General features: G+C 44.6%; 1 protein-coding gene across 14 annotated transcripts in view; it reads right to left on the bottom strand.

Moving 5' to 3' along the window:
- Positions 1–214: 214 nt before the first annotated feature.
- Positions 215–15,230, bottom strand: part of LOC127567526 (uncharacterized) — a 54,454-nt gene continuing 39,438 nt past the window's right edge. For 12 of the 14 annotated variants that reach the window (XM_052010524.1, XM_052010538.1, XM_052010525.1 and 9 more), the window contains 5 exons: positions 13,697–13,795; positions 5,924–6,022; positions 5,750–5,818; positions 5,040–5,138; positions 215–425 (listed from right to left, as the gene is read on the bottom strand). In XM_052010524.1, the coding sequence (XP_051866484.1) occupies positions 349–425; positions 5,040–5,138; positions 5,750–5,818; positions 5,924–6,022; positions 13,697–13,795 (443 nt within the window). In that variant the 3' untranslated portion in view covers positions 215–348. The remainder of the gene's footprint in view (positions 426–5,039; positions 5,139–5,749; positions 5,819–5,923; positions 6,023–13,696; positions 13,796–15,230) is intronic. The other 2 variants (XM_052010531.1, XM_052010532.1) reach the window with 2 other exon arrangements.

Below are 15,230 nucleotides of genomic sequence, written 5' to 3' on the forward strand. Positions count from 1 at the left end.
ATCCATCTCTTTATCGTCAATCATTAAGTGAATTGCGTTGTTGATCGGAACTAATTCATTCGTCAGGTGTTCAGTCCCTTTTATGTACTCTCCTACAATTTCATTCACTCGTTTCCATTTACTCTTATGTGTGACATTATCAGTAACATAGGCTGCAACTTTTGCCACCCCTCCAGCCACACCCAAAGTCATTCCCACCCCAGCGAGCAGTAACGAGCCATCCATTGCGAAAAGAGCGGTGATTAATCCTGCGATGCTTAGAATTCCTCCTGCAAGCCCTGCAGAAGAGGCTGCGACATTCACAATGGTGGCCCCTTTGTGATAATTGTCGATGAAGTCGGCTATCATTCACAGCTCCGTCGTGTATTCTGTCGACCATTTTGTCCACTTGAGGAACAGGATTTGAAAGTTGGCCCAAGTGCTACCTGGAAAATTGAGAAAAGGTTTTTCACTGAATTTGATCTGACATATTGTGATGCAATGCAGATTTAAACAAATAATTCACGTTTAACAGTAACAGAACTGCTATTTCATTTGTCGTTCCACATCCCAGTGAAGGAAGCGAGGGTTGGGATCGAGGGACTGCCCCAAGTACACTGTCAGGCACACCTGGAGATGGGTGGTTATACGCATGAGTTTCAACGGCTTCATTCTGTGTTATGTTATTTTTGTTTATTTTGTCATGAAAGTTATGTATAATTTATGTTAACTTTAGTTTATAAGATAAAATTTCTTTATTAGTCACGTACATTGAAACACAGAGTGAAATACATCTTTTTGCGTAGTGTTCTGGGGGCAGCCCACAAGTGTTGCCACGCTTCCAGCACCAACACGGCATGCCCACAACTTCCTAACCCATACGTCTTTGGAATGTGGGAGGAAACCAGAGCACCCAGAGGAAACTCACGCAGACACACGGGGAGAACATACAAACTCCTTACAGACAGTGGTGGGAATTGAACCCGGGTCGCTGGTGCTAACCACCGCACTACCATGTCTACCATGTAATCTATATTTGTTTTGCTGTTGCAAAAAGCGAGTTTTTGTGGTACTTATACTCATTTATGCCCATGACAATAAACTTGAACTTGAGCTTCAGTAGAGGGAGAGGTTTGATGGTGCCAGCAAAGATGAACACACCTTTCTTTACCTGTTCAGCCAGTACAATCCAACCTTCCACAACACCAACACAACAGCATGCTGAAGAACATACATAGAGTAAAGAGCTTGTTCCTGGAGCTGAGGAAGAAGTCTCGAACTGCTAAGGTGATTGAGCAGTGACGCTCAGACTGTCAATATTTTACATTTATGGGCTTTTAGCAACACACACGCATACACGCGTGCGCGCGCGCACACACACACACACACACACACGCACACATACACACACACGCACACACAGCGCATATACACACGCGCGCACACACACACACACACACACACACACACACACACACACACACACACACACACACACACACACACACACACACACACACACACACACCACAATCACATGGCACAGTAGTGCAGCCACTGCCTCACAGCTTCAGTGACCTGGGTTCAATCCTGACACTTTACTCTGTACTGTTATTGTTTCTACCTGTACTACCTCAATGCACTCTGTACTGATTCAATGTAACTGCACTGTGTAATGAATTGATCTGTATGAACGGTATGCAAGACAAGTTTTTCACTGTACCTCCATACAAGTGACAATAATAAACCAATATCAATTCCTCCAGTGCTGTCTGTGTGGAATTTGCACATTCCTCTTGTGGCTGTGCAGGTTTCCCACGGAGGTTCTGGCTTTCTCCCACATCCCAAAGATACGTCAGATTGGGAGGTGAATGTAAATTACCCCAAGTGTGTAGATGGGTGACAGAATGTGGGTGGTGTGGGGATAGAGTGGATGGGCACATGGGAAGAACAAAGTGGGTCAGAGCATGATTAGAGTTCAAATGGACGCTTGCTGGTTGGCACAGACTTGATGGGCTAAAGGGTTTGATTCCATGCAGTACAGGTGACCCCCACGTTACGGCCATTTGGGTTATGGAATTTCGCCTTTATAGAATTCACAAATCACTACCCAAAAGTTTGAGATAGGGAATAAAATTCACACTCATAGAATTCATGTGAAAATAAAGTAAATGAATCAAGGCAATTTTCTTTTCAACTTGCGTTTCTTGACGTATGTGGAGATGACAGAGCTTTGCATTATGGAAAGTTGGGATATAGATCATCATCTCGGAACACAACTCCCCTACAACGCCGGGGTTGCCTGTATCCCTTTACGATTCCATGACAAGCCTTTTGTTCAACCACCTGAACAGTTATTGTTATTGATATTGCTATTGATTTGTTATTGTCACTTGTACCGAGGTACAGTGAAAAGCTTGTCTTGCATACCAATCGTACAGGTCAATTCATTACACAGTGCAGTTACATTGAGTTAGTACAGAGTGTATTGAGGTAGTACAGGTAAAAACAATAACAGTACAAAGTGTCACAGCTACAGAGAAAGTGCGGTGCAATAAGGTGCAAGGTCACAACAAGGTAGATTGTGAGGTCAGAGTCCATCTCATGGTATACACAAGTTTTGTTCTGGCTTTTTAAATTGCTGGAATGCCAACTACAGCTGGACAGTGAAATCAGCCTGCAAGAAGCTAGAGGGGAAAATGTCTGGGTCTGAATATTTCATTGGCTGGAATGGGTTCCCTTGTGTCACTAAGTAAGGATGAAGTAAAATTGGCATGTGGTTGGGCAGCAGCAGGCAATTGCAGAGAAGAAGAATAAGTGGAAATCTTGGATGGTACCAGAGATGTTGTACTGTAATTAATGGGAGCAGAAGAAGGGAGGCTATGAGTTTGGAGTTTGGAAAGAACAAGGTTGGAATACATGAGTGTAAATGTGCCAAGTGCTGCTTAGCTGTGAGTGTTACCAGCCAAGAACGATTGTAGTGTTGTGTCCAAAAGTAAATCATGGCTGAGAAAGTACGGGAATTGGAATTGGAATCGATTTATTATTGTCGCTTGTATTGAGGTACAGTGAAAAACTTGTCTTACATACCGTTCGTACAGGTCAATTCATTACACAGTGCATTGAGGCAGTACAAGGTAGAACAAGATAAGATAAGATCTTTATTAGTCACATGTACATCGAAACACACAGTGAAATACATCTTTTGCGTAGTGATTTTGGGGGGCAGCCCGCAAGTGTCGCTACGCTTCCGGTGTCAACATAGCACGCCCATAACTTCCTAACCTGTACGTCTTTGGAATGTGGGAGGGAACTGGGGCACCTGGAGGAAACCCACAAAGACACGGGGAGAACGTACAAACTCCTTACAGACAGTGGCCGGAATTGAACCCGGGTCGCTGGCGCTGTAAAGCATTATGCTAACCACTATGCTACCTTGCACAGAATGCAAAGTGTCACAGCTACAGAGAAAGTGCAGTGCAGGTAGACAATAAGGCACAAGGTCATAGCAATGTAGATTGCGAGGTCAAGAGATCTTATTGTACTAAGGAACTGTTCAATAGTCTGAGGGCAGGCACGGTAGTGTAGCGGTTAGTGTAATGATATTACAGCGCCAGCGACCCGGGTTCAATTCTGGCCACTGTCTGTAAGGAGTTTGTACGTTCTCCCCGTGTCTTTGTGGGTTTCCTCCAGGTGCCCCAGTTTCCTCCCACATTCCAAAGACATACGGGTTTGGAAGTCATGGGCATTCTATGTTGGCGCCGGAATTGTGGTGACACTTGCGGGCTGCCCCCAGAACACTCTACGCAAAGGATGCATTTCACTATGTGTTTCAATGTACATGTGACTAACAAAGGTATCTTATCTTATCTTATCTTATCTTATAACAGCAGGATAGAAGTTGTCCTTGAGCCTGGTGGTACGTGCTTCTGTATCTTCTGCCTGATGGGAGAGGGGAGAAGAGAGAACGTCTGGGATGGGTGAGGGCTATAATTATGCTGGCTGCTTTAACGAGACAGACAGACTGGAGGAACAGCGGGCTGGGTACATCCATGGAGACAAAGGGATGGTCAACATTTTGGTTCGAAACCCTGCATCAGGACCGAGATGTAGAGGGGAAGATAGCCAGTGTATAGAAGTGAGAGGGAGGGGTGAGACAGCAGGCTGATTGGTGAAAGATGAGGGACTGATGATAGGCAGAGGGAGCCAGGTAGACGAAGGGGAGGTGATAGGTAGGGTGAACCAGTCCAGATGGAGACCCAGAAGACTCCAGATGCTGGAATCTGGAGCAACAAACAAGATGCTGGAGGAACTCAGGCAGCATCTGTGGGGGGATTGAGACCCTTTATCTGACTGAAAGATAGAGGTGAGATAGCCAGTGTATAAAGGAGGTGGGGCAGGAGCTGGCAGGTGGATCCAGGTGAGGAGGGGTGATTGGCAGATGGAGGAGGGAAGAGGCCGGGAGGTGATATGAAAGGAAGGTGGAGCATGGCACCAAATAAGACAGGTGGGGAGGGCAGAGGGGAGGGGACCCAGTGGGAGGAGTGTGTGGGTGACGGGCAGATGGAGTAGATGAAGAAGGGGAAAGAAACGGGGTGATGGGAGTCTGGGGTGGGTGTAGGAGGAACTGGGCAGATCAGGGGGAGAGAGAAAAGGGACAGAGGGGGAGAGAGAAAAGGGGGAGAGGGTTAACTGAAATCGGAGAGATCAATGTTCATGCCGTTGGGCTGTAGACTCCCGCCACCCCCCCGGCAGGATATGAGGTGCTGTTCCATTTGGCCTCACTGTGGCAATAGAGAAAGCCGAGGACAGACAGGTCGGTGTGGGAATGGGGAGGGCAGCTGAAATAACGTGCGACCGGAAGCTCAAGATGCCTATTGCGGACAGGGCCTCCTCTACCTCAACATTGCTTTTGTCGGTGAAGCTGGTGGAAGTAGCAAAGGACGATATGTTAGGCGCAGAGGGGTGAAAGGTAAGGACCAGCGGATCTCTGTTTCTGGTCTATCTGTGGAGAGGGGGACACTGGGTTTCCTTAGTATTTATGTTCTAAAATATCTTACCTGTTTCTGAAGCCAGTTCTGTAAGAACAAGAAAGAAAAACCCAGCTCCAATTTGTACACAATTGGTGTTGATGAAAGTCTGCAACAATTTCTTCCAATCTGGGGAAAAAAGTGTTGAAACACATTCTGTTAAACATAATTAACATTGTCAAATATTCCAATTGCTTCACAATAGAATGGAAATCCAAGGAAGGTATTGTAAGGGATATCCTAAAGGAATTTAGCAGATTAGATTAGATATCTTTATTAGTCACATGTACATCGAAAGACACAGTGAAATCCACCTTTTGCTTAGAGTGTTCTGGGGGCAGCCTGCAAGTGCGGCCACGATTCGGGCACCAACACAGCATTCCCACAACTTCCTAACCGGTACGTCTTTGGAATGTGGAAGGAAACCGGAGCACCAGGAGGAAACACATGCAGACACGGGGAGAACGTATAAACTCCTTAAAGACGACAGCCAGAATTGAACCCGGGTCGCTGGCGCTGTAATAGCGTTACGCTAACTGCTACACTAGGGAGAACAATTTATAGAACTATGGGGACCATTTTGTCACACGATCTCAAAGCCCATGTTCAACTGAACACGTATTTTCTTCTTTTAGTTTACCACAATTTACACTACTGTTGAACTGGCGCTGTGAGATATGCACAAAGTTTTCAGTGGGCAAGAGTAAGGAATGCTATTTAGGTCAGCACTGCACACTCACCTGAGATCCACATGTCATGAAGGCGACTGGCAAGTTCAATGTTCGGTCGAATAATCAGTTCATGTAATTCTGGAAATGGAGTAGATTTTATATATGAAAACTGAAAAAGATTTGAAGATTTTTCACCTTGCTTTACAGTCAATTCAAAGAAAAAGTAGGAAATGGTTACGTTACCACTATTTGAAACCAGTTCTGTTTGAACAAGAAAGAGAAACCCGGCTCCAACTTGCATACAATTGGTTTGGATGAATATCTGCAACAGATTCCTTTGAGCTGAGGAAAAAATGTTAATTTATACATCAGATTTAACATTGTCAAATGTCCCAGGTATCTTAACAGAACAGTCACCAAGCAATAAAGAGGCCAAGCTAAAGAAGCAGGTATTAGAAGAGTTGTTAATGGAGGTCGTAAAAGGACTTGGGGAGAGAATGCAAGATGTGGGACCTAGACAGCTGAAAAGGCAGGGGACACACAACAGATATTTTGGTGGAAAGTTTAGGCAAACTCTGGTTATTACTTACTCAGTGAAATAGAGTTCTGAATTGGTGGATTCAGAAACACTTAATCTGGCGCTTCCAGTTACTCCATCCCACTCCCACTCCTGAGTTCCCTTTCACTGGCCTCCTACACTGTTCCAACAAAGCCCAGCATCATAGAACCATAAAACCATAGAACACTACAGCACAGAAAACAGGCCATTCGGCCCTTCTAGTCTGTGCCGAAACTTTATTCCGCTAGTCCCATTGACCTGCACCCAGTCCATAACCCTCCAGACCTCTCCCATCCAATTTATTCTTAAAACTTGAGTGAGCCCACATTTACCACATCAGATGGCAGCTTGTTCCACACTCCCACCACTCTCTGAGTGAAGTTCCCCCTAAACCTTTCCCCTTTCACCCTAAAGCCATGTCCTCTTGTACTTATCTCTCCTAATCTAGGTGGAAAGAGCCTGCTCGCATTAACTCTGTCTATACCCCTCATAATTTTGTAAACCTCTATCAAATCTCCCCTCATTCTTCTACGCTCCAAGGAATAAAGTCCCAACCTGTTCAATCTTTCCCTGTAACTCAACTCCTGAAGACTCGACAACATTCTAGTAATTCTCCTCTGCACTCTTTCAATCTTACAAATATCCTTCCTGTAGTTAGGTGACCAGAACTGCACACAATACTCCAAATTTGGCCTCACCAATGTCTTATACAACCTCAGCATAACATCCCAACTCCTATACTCAATACTTTGATTTACGAATGCCAGGATGCCAAAAGCTTTCTTTACAACCCTGTCTACCTGTGACCACTTTCAGGGAATTATGTATCTGAACTCCCAAATCCCTTTGTTCCTCCGCACTCCTCAGTGCCCTACCATTTATTGTGTATGTCCTACCTTGATTTGTCCTTCCAAAATGCAACACCTCACACTTGTCTGCATTAAATTCCATCTGCCATTTTCTGGCCTATTCTTCCAGTTGGTTCAGATCCCTTTGCAAACTTTGAAAGCCTTCCTCGCTGTCTACTACGCCTCCAATCTTAGTGTCATCAGCAAACCTGCTGATCCAATTTACCACATTATCATCTAGATCATTGATACAGACAACAAACAACAATGGCCCCAGCACAGATCCCTGAGGCATACCACTAGTCACAGGCCTCCAGTCTAAGAAACAATCATCCACTACCACTCTCTGTCTTCTCCCACACAGCCAATTTCGAATCCAGTTTACAACCTTTCCATGGATACCTAGTGTCTCAACCTTCTGAGCTAACCTCCCATGTGGGACCTTGTCAAAAGCCTTACTAAAGTCCATGTAGACAACATCCACAGCCTTTCCTTCATCTACTTTCTTGGTAACCTCCTCGAAAAACCCTACAAGATTAGTTAAACACAATCTACCCCGCACAAAACCATGCTGACTATCCTTAATCAACCCTTGGCTGTCCAAATACTTGTATATCTGATCTCTCAGAACACCTTCCAATAATTTACCCACTACTGATGTCAGGCTCACCGGCCTGTAATTACCTGGTTTACTTTTAGAGCCTTATTTAAACAACGAAACAACATGAGCTACCTTCCAGTCCTCCGGCACCGCACCCATGGTTAAGGACATTTTAAATATATCTGCCAGGGCCCCTGCAATTTCTACACTAGTCTCATTCAAGGTCTGAGGAAGTATCATGTTAGGCCTGGGGGATTTATCTAACTTTATTTGTTGTAAGGCAGCAGGCACCTCCTCCTCTTTAATCTCTATATGTTCCATGACACTACTGCTTGTTTCCCTTCCTTCCATATCCACTATGCCAGTTTCCTGAGTCAATACTGATGCAAAAAAACTGTTTAAGATCTCCTTCCTTCTCCTGAGGCTCCACACATAGCCGACCACTCTGATCTTCTAGGTGACCAATTTTGTCCCTTACTATCATTTTACTCTTAATAAACTTGCAGAAACCCTTCGGGTTTACCTTCACATTATCTGCCAAGAGCAACCTCATGTCTTCTTTTTGCCTTCTTGATTTCCTTCTTTAGTATTTTCTTACATTTTCTATACTCTTCAAGTACCTCATTTGTTCCTAGTTGCCTATACCTGCTATACACCTCTCTCTTTTTCTTAACCAAGTGACCAATATCCCCTGAAAACCAATGTTCGCCATGCCTGTTAACTTTGCCTTTAATCCTGGCAGGAACATGAAAACTCTGTACTCCCAAAATTTCACCTTTGAAGGCCTTCCACTTACTGAGCACATCCTTGCCAGAAAACAACTTATCCCAATCCACTCTTCCTAGGTCCTTTCTCATTTCCACAAAATTGGCCTTTCTCCAATTTAGACCTCAACCCGAGGACCAGACCTATCCTTATCCATAATTAACTTGAAACTAATGACATTATGGTCACTGGACCCAAAATGTTCACCGACACATACTTCTGTCACCTGACCTGTCCGGTTCCCTAATAGGAGATTAAGTATTGCATTCTCTCTCGTTGGTACCTCTATATATGGACGTAGAAAACTTTCCTGAACACATTTGACGAATTCCAAGCCATCCTGCCCTTTCACACTGTGGGAGTCCCAGTCAATATGTGGAACGTTAAAATCCCCTACTATTACAACTTTCTGTTTCTTACATCGGTCTGCTATCTCTCTACAGATTTGTTCCTCCAATTCTCTCTGACTATTGGGCGGTCTATAATACAACCCTATTAGTGTGTTCACACCCTTCCTGTTCCTCAGCTCCACCCATATGGCCTCTGTAGACGAGACCTCCAGGCTGTCCCGTCTATGCACAGCTGTGATATTTTCCCTGACTAGTAATGCCACTCCTCCCCCTTTCATCCCTCCCCCTCTATCATCTGAAGGTTCAGTATTTCATCCTTTGATTGGGCATGTTGCAACCCTCGGAAATGGAGACTGAATTCAGCAATGTCAGATAACACTTTGTATTAGATCTGGCCAGGTCATCAGCCACAAATATTAACTCCCTTTCAATAGATACTCTTGATTTGCCGAACATTTTCTATTTACGTAGAACATAGAACAATACAGCACAGGAACAGGCTCTTCAGCCCACGATGTTGTGCTAAACTAATTAAACTAGTAGTGTAGCAGTTAGCGAAACGCTATTATAGCACCAGCGACCCGGGTTCAATTCCTGCCGTTGTCTGTAAAGAGTTTGTACGTTCTCCCCATGTCTGCATGGGTTTCCTCTGAGTGCTCCGGTTTCCTCCCACACTCCAAAGATGTACAGGTTAGTTGTGGTAGGAAGTTGTGGGCATGCTATGTTGGCGCCGGAAGCGTGGCAACACTTGCGGGCTGCTCCCAAAACATTCTACGCAAAAAGATGTATTTTACTTCGTGTTTTGTTGTACATGTGACTAATAAGGATATCTTATCTTCTAAATGCCTAGCTAAACTATTCCCTTCTAACTACACAATGTCCATATCCCTCCATGCTCTGCATGTTCAAGTGTCTATTAAAGCCTCTTAAACGTCCCTATCATATCTGCCTCCACCACTAATGACAACCAACCAGTGGCTCTGACATCCACCATCACGAAGTGCTTTGAGAGGTTGGTCATGGCACACATCAACTCCAGCCTCCCAGACAACATGGACCCATTGCAATTCACCTATCGCCGAAACAGGTCTACAGTGGATGCCATCTCCCTGGCCCTACACTCAGCCCTGAAGCATCTGGATAGTAAAGGCACATACGTTAGACTATTGTTTATTGACTACAGCTCTGCCTTCAATACGATAATCCCAAGCAAGCTTGTCACCAAACTCTGAGACCTAGGACTCAACACCTCCCCCTGTAAATGGATCCTTGACTTTCTAACAAACAGACCGCCATCAGTGAGGATAGGCAGCAAGACCTCCGGCACGATTATTCTCAACACCGGTGCCCCACAAGGCTGCGTCCTCAGCCCTCTACTCTACTTCCTATACACTCATGACTGTGTGGCCAGATTCTGCTCTAACTCCATCTACAAGTTTGCAGATGATACCACTGTTGTAGGCCGTATTTCAAACAGTGATGAGTCGGAGTACAGGAAGGAGATAGAGAGCTTAGTGGAATGGTGTCATGAGAACAACATTTCCCTCAATGTCAACAAAACAAAAGAGCTGGTCATTGACTTCAGGAAAGGGGACGGTGTACATGCACCTGTCTACATCAATGATGCTGAGGTCGAGAGGATTGAGAGCTTCAAGTTGCTGGGAGTGAACATCACCAACAGCCTGTCCTGGTCAAATCATGTAGATGCCACGGCCAAGAAAGCTCACCAGCGCCTCTACTTCTTCAGGAGGCTAAAAAAATTTGGTTTGTCCCCTTTGATTCTCACCAACTTTTCCTGATGCACCACAGAAAGTATCCTATCTGGATGTATCACGGCTTGGTACGGCAACTGCTCTGCCCAGGACCGCAAGAAGCTGCAGAGAGTTGTGGACACAGCCCAGCGCATCACGGACACCAGCCTCCCCTCCTTGGACTCTGTCTTTACCTCTCGTTGTCTTGGTGAAGCAGCCAGCATAATCAAAGACCCCACCCACCCGGGACATTCTCTCTTCTCTCCTCTTCCATCAGGTAGAAGATACAGGAGCCTGAGGGCACATACCACCAGACTTATGGACAGCTTCTATCCCACTGTGATAAGACTATTGAACGGTTCCCTTGTAGGATGAGATGGGCTATGACCTCACGATCTACCTTGTTGTGACCTTGCACTTTATTGCACTGCACTTTCTCTGTAGCTGTGACACTTTACTCTGTACTATTATTAGTTTTACCTGTACTACATCAATGCAGTCTGTACTAACTCAATGTAACTGCACTGTGTAATGAATTGACCTGTATGATGGGTTTGCAAGACAAGTTTTTCACTGTACCTCAGTACAAGTGACAATTATAAACCAAAGCCAATACCACCCCTGGCAGCACATTCCAGGCACCCACCACACTCTGTGTAAAAAAACTTGCCCCACACATCTTCTTTGAACTTACTCCCTCTCACCTTAAATGCATGCTCTCTAGTATTAGATATTTCAGCTTTAATCAAAAGATACTGGCTGTCTACTCTAGCTATGCCTCTCATAATCTGATAAGCTTCTATCAGATCTCCCCTCAGCCTCCGCTGCTCCAGAGAAAACAATCCAAGTTTGTCCAACCTCTCCTTATAGCACATGCCCTCTAATCCAAGCAGCATCCTGGTGAACCTAAGCCCTCTCCAAAGCCTCCACATCCTTCCTGTAACGGGGCGACCAGAATTGAATGCAATACCCTAGCTGAGGCCTAACCAGAGTTATTAAAGCAGCAACATAACTTCCTGACTCTTGAACTCAATGCCTCGACTAATAAAGGCAAGCATGCCACACGCCATTCACCAAATTGTGATATTCTGTTTCACATTTCCAGCATCTGTAGTTTTATATACCTAAAAATTCCAGCATTACTTTCTTTCTTCTTTCTACTTCTCTATTTTCACTTCTATTTGCTTCTCCTCCAGACAGAACACACTCCCTCAGCCAGCACCACCTCCATTTTGTGTCATTCAGTCTCCCTCGGTCTCTGCTCAACCACAGATATTCCCTTTGTTCTGGCCATCCCTCCTCTTTCTCTACAATTTAAACAACACACTGCGGCTCCCAGCTCTATTGAGAAGTCATCAAAGTTAAATGTTATCTTTGTTTCTCTCTCCACAGATGCTGCCTCATCACAAGACATCCCCATTTCCAACCTCAATGCAAAAGGCTTGCCATAAATCCTCTGAAACTATTGAGACATAAGGAAGGAAACACATGGCTGGAAAGTGACAAATATGGGGGCACCTTTAGAGACAATAAACAGGGAAAAAATTCTGAGCTACTTGGAGAAGCTTCATTTAATAAAGAGGATTTATAAAGGATGGACATCAAAAACAAGGGAGACATAGGTTTAAGGTGAGAGGAAGGAGTTTTAAAGGGCATCTGAGGGATAAGTTCTTTTACACAGAGGGTGGTTGATATATGGAACATATTGCCAGGGGAGGTGCTGGAATCAGATACAATTACTATAGTTAAGAGGCATTTAAACAACCGTTTAAACAGGCAAGGCACAGTTGAAGCTAGACACAGATAGACACCAGGCGGAATATGAGGTGCTGTTCCTCTAAACAGCACGTCGTGTTCCGCCTTGGTAACCTGACAGCATGAACATTGATTTCTCTAACTTCTGGTAACCACTCCTCTCTGCCTCCATTTTCCCTTATCCCACTGGCCCCATCACCCCTTCTCTTTTCCCCTCCTCCGCCCTCTCCACCTGCCCATCACCCACACATTCCTCCCTCCGGTTCCCTTCCTCACCTCCTGCCCTTTATTCCATGGTCCACAATTCTCTCCTTTCGGATTCCCATCTTCTTCGGCCCTCTGTCAATTTCACCTATCAGCTTTCAGCTTCTGACATCATTCCCACTCATCCCCCCTCCCCCATCTGCCTATCACCCCCCCCCCCCCCCTCACCTGGATCTACCTATCACCTGCCAGATCTTGCTCCACCTATCCGGCTATCTTCCCTCTTTCTTTCCAGTCCATATGAAGGGTCTTGACCCAAAACATCAACCATCCATTTCCCTCCATAGAGGCTGCCTGACTCGCTGAGTTCCTCCAGCTTTCTGTGTGTTGCACCAGATTTCTGGCATCTGCAGTCTCTTGTGCCTGCACAGAAAGGTAAGGTCCTAATGTGGGAAAATGGGATTATGTAGATGGACATAATGGTCAGCAACTCTGTGACTCTATGAGAGTAAAATTTATTTTGTTCCAGGTTGAGACTTTTTCCCAGGACGATAATGGCTAACACGAGGGGACATAATTTTAAGGTGATTGGAGGAAGGTGTAAGGGGGATGTCAGGGGTAAGTTCTTTACATAGAGAGTGGTGGGTGTGTGGAACGCACTGCCGGCAGAGGTTGTGGGGGCAGATACATTAGGGACATTTAAGACACTCTTAGATAGACATATAAATGATAGAGAAATGGAGGGCTATGTGGGAGGGAAGGGTTAGATTGATCTTAGAGCAGGATAAAATGTCGGCACAACGTTGTGGGCCGAAGGGCCAGTACTGTGCTGTAGTGTTCTATGTTCTATGTTCTAGATCACGTTCAACCATCCTGGCTGAATATTTTGAAGAGGCAACAGGGAATGTCTACAGTTGAAAATGAACCAGTGCTCAGACCTTTCTGTGTGCGAGAGACAGGATTTACAATATGAACCAGCTCTGTACAGTTTCCTGAGATCCATGTGTAAAATATCTCACAGAACAGCACAGTCCAGTTGAAGGATTGGCCAAAATAATATAATAGCTCATGCTTTTAATACTGGAAGTGGAGGAGATTTTAAATGTGAAGACAGAAAGATGCTTCAACACTGATCTTGTTCCTTTGTCAATTCAAAGGAAGGGAATTAAATGATTTACTTTACCTGTTTTTGATTTACTTTCAATTAACACAAGAAAGAAAAACCCAACTTCAACTTGGATACAACTGGTATTGATGAATGTTTTCAAAAGTTCCTCCCAATCTAAGGAAAAAAGATGAATGTTAAAACATGTTCCAAGTTGCATTTATTAACTGCAATTGACATTGCCAAATCCAACATAAGAGTAATCAAACAGTAGAAGATGTCTTGTCAAAGACACAGCCATTTGAAGCATTTTCTTAAAGGTTTTGGAAGGTGTTTCAAATTGTAGGACACAAATATCCAAAGGGAGAGATTGTGCTTGAGAGTGCAGTATAACCTGAATGGTTTTCTAGAGGGAAGAAAGTCTGTCAGCGTAATAAAAACTCTAGAAATGCTCAGCACGTCAATCAGCATCTATGGTAAGAAAAAACAAGAGTTAATGTTTCAGGTTGATGACGTTTCATCAGAATTTGGAAAATTTAGAAGCGATACATGTTTTAAGACAGGGAGATGGTAGAGATAACAAAAGAAATGACTTTGATAAGTGAACAAGGAAGATTATGATGTAGATTGTAAAGGTTTGCCTGAAAGAGGCTGGTGATGGTTCTGTCTGGAGGAGATGATGAGGGAATATTGAGGGCTGGATAAAGTAAAAAAAGAAGGATATGGCATATAGAGAACTGAAAATGGGGAGACACAAGAGAGACTGCAGATGCTGGAAATCTGGAGAAACGCACACAAGATGTTGGAGGAACTCAGCAGGTCAGGCAGCATCTATGAAGGGAAATGAACAGTCGACGTTTGGGGTCAAGACCCTTCATCAGGACTGGAAAGGAAGAGGGCAGAAGCCGGAATAAGGAAGTAGGGGGAGGAAGGTGATAGGTGACTCCAGGTGAGAGGGGGAAGATAGGTGGGTGGGGGATGCAGGGTAAAAGGGAACGATGTAAGAAGCTGGGAGGTGATAGGTGGAAGAGGCAAAGGGCTGAAGAGGAAGGAATCGGATAGGAGAGGACAGTAGACCATGGAATAAAGGGAAGGAGGTGGGCAGGTCGTGAATGTGGGGGAGGGCAAAGAGAAGGGCTGAAGGGGCCACAGGAAACAGGGGAGGTCCTTTGGGAATATGGAAAATGTAGGATACTTAAAGAAAATTAGGAGGGCATGCAATATCACTGGAGGCACTAGAGACTGTAGGTGCTGGAATCTGGGGCAGAAAAATGAACTGGTGGAGGAACTCAACAAGCATCTGTAAAGGGAAATGGACTGTTGATGTTTTAGGTTGTGATCCTTCATCTGGACTGAAAGATCACTAATGGACAAGTTTAATGAAGATCCCAAAGCAGCTTATAGGTATATTCAGGACAAAAAGTTAACCAGGTAACGTGTAAGGCCCAATAGGGATCAAAATGGCAATTTATGCATGGAACCAGAAGATGCAGGTAAGATCTTAAATCAGTACTTCTCATCTGTATTCACTGATGATAAAGACATTGTAGTTGGAGAATTCAGGGAGGGGAGTGGTAAAATTCTCAAACACATTATCATTAAGAAGGAAAAA

This window comes from Pristis pectinata, chromosome 2 (genome assembly GCF_009764475.1).
Source record: "Pristis pectinata isolate sPriPec2 chromosome 2, sPriPec2.1.pri, whole genome shotgun sequence".
In the NCBI taxonomy this organism is placed as follows: Eukaryota; Metazoa; Chordata; class Chondrichthyes; order Rhinopristiformes; family Pristidae; genus Pristis; species Pristis pectinata.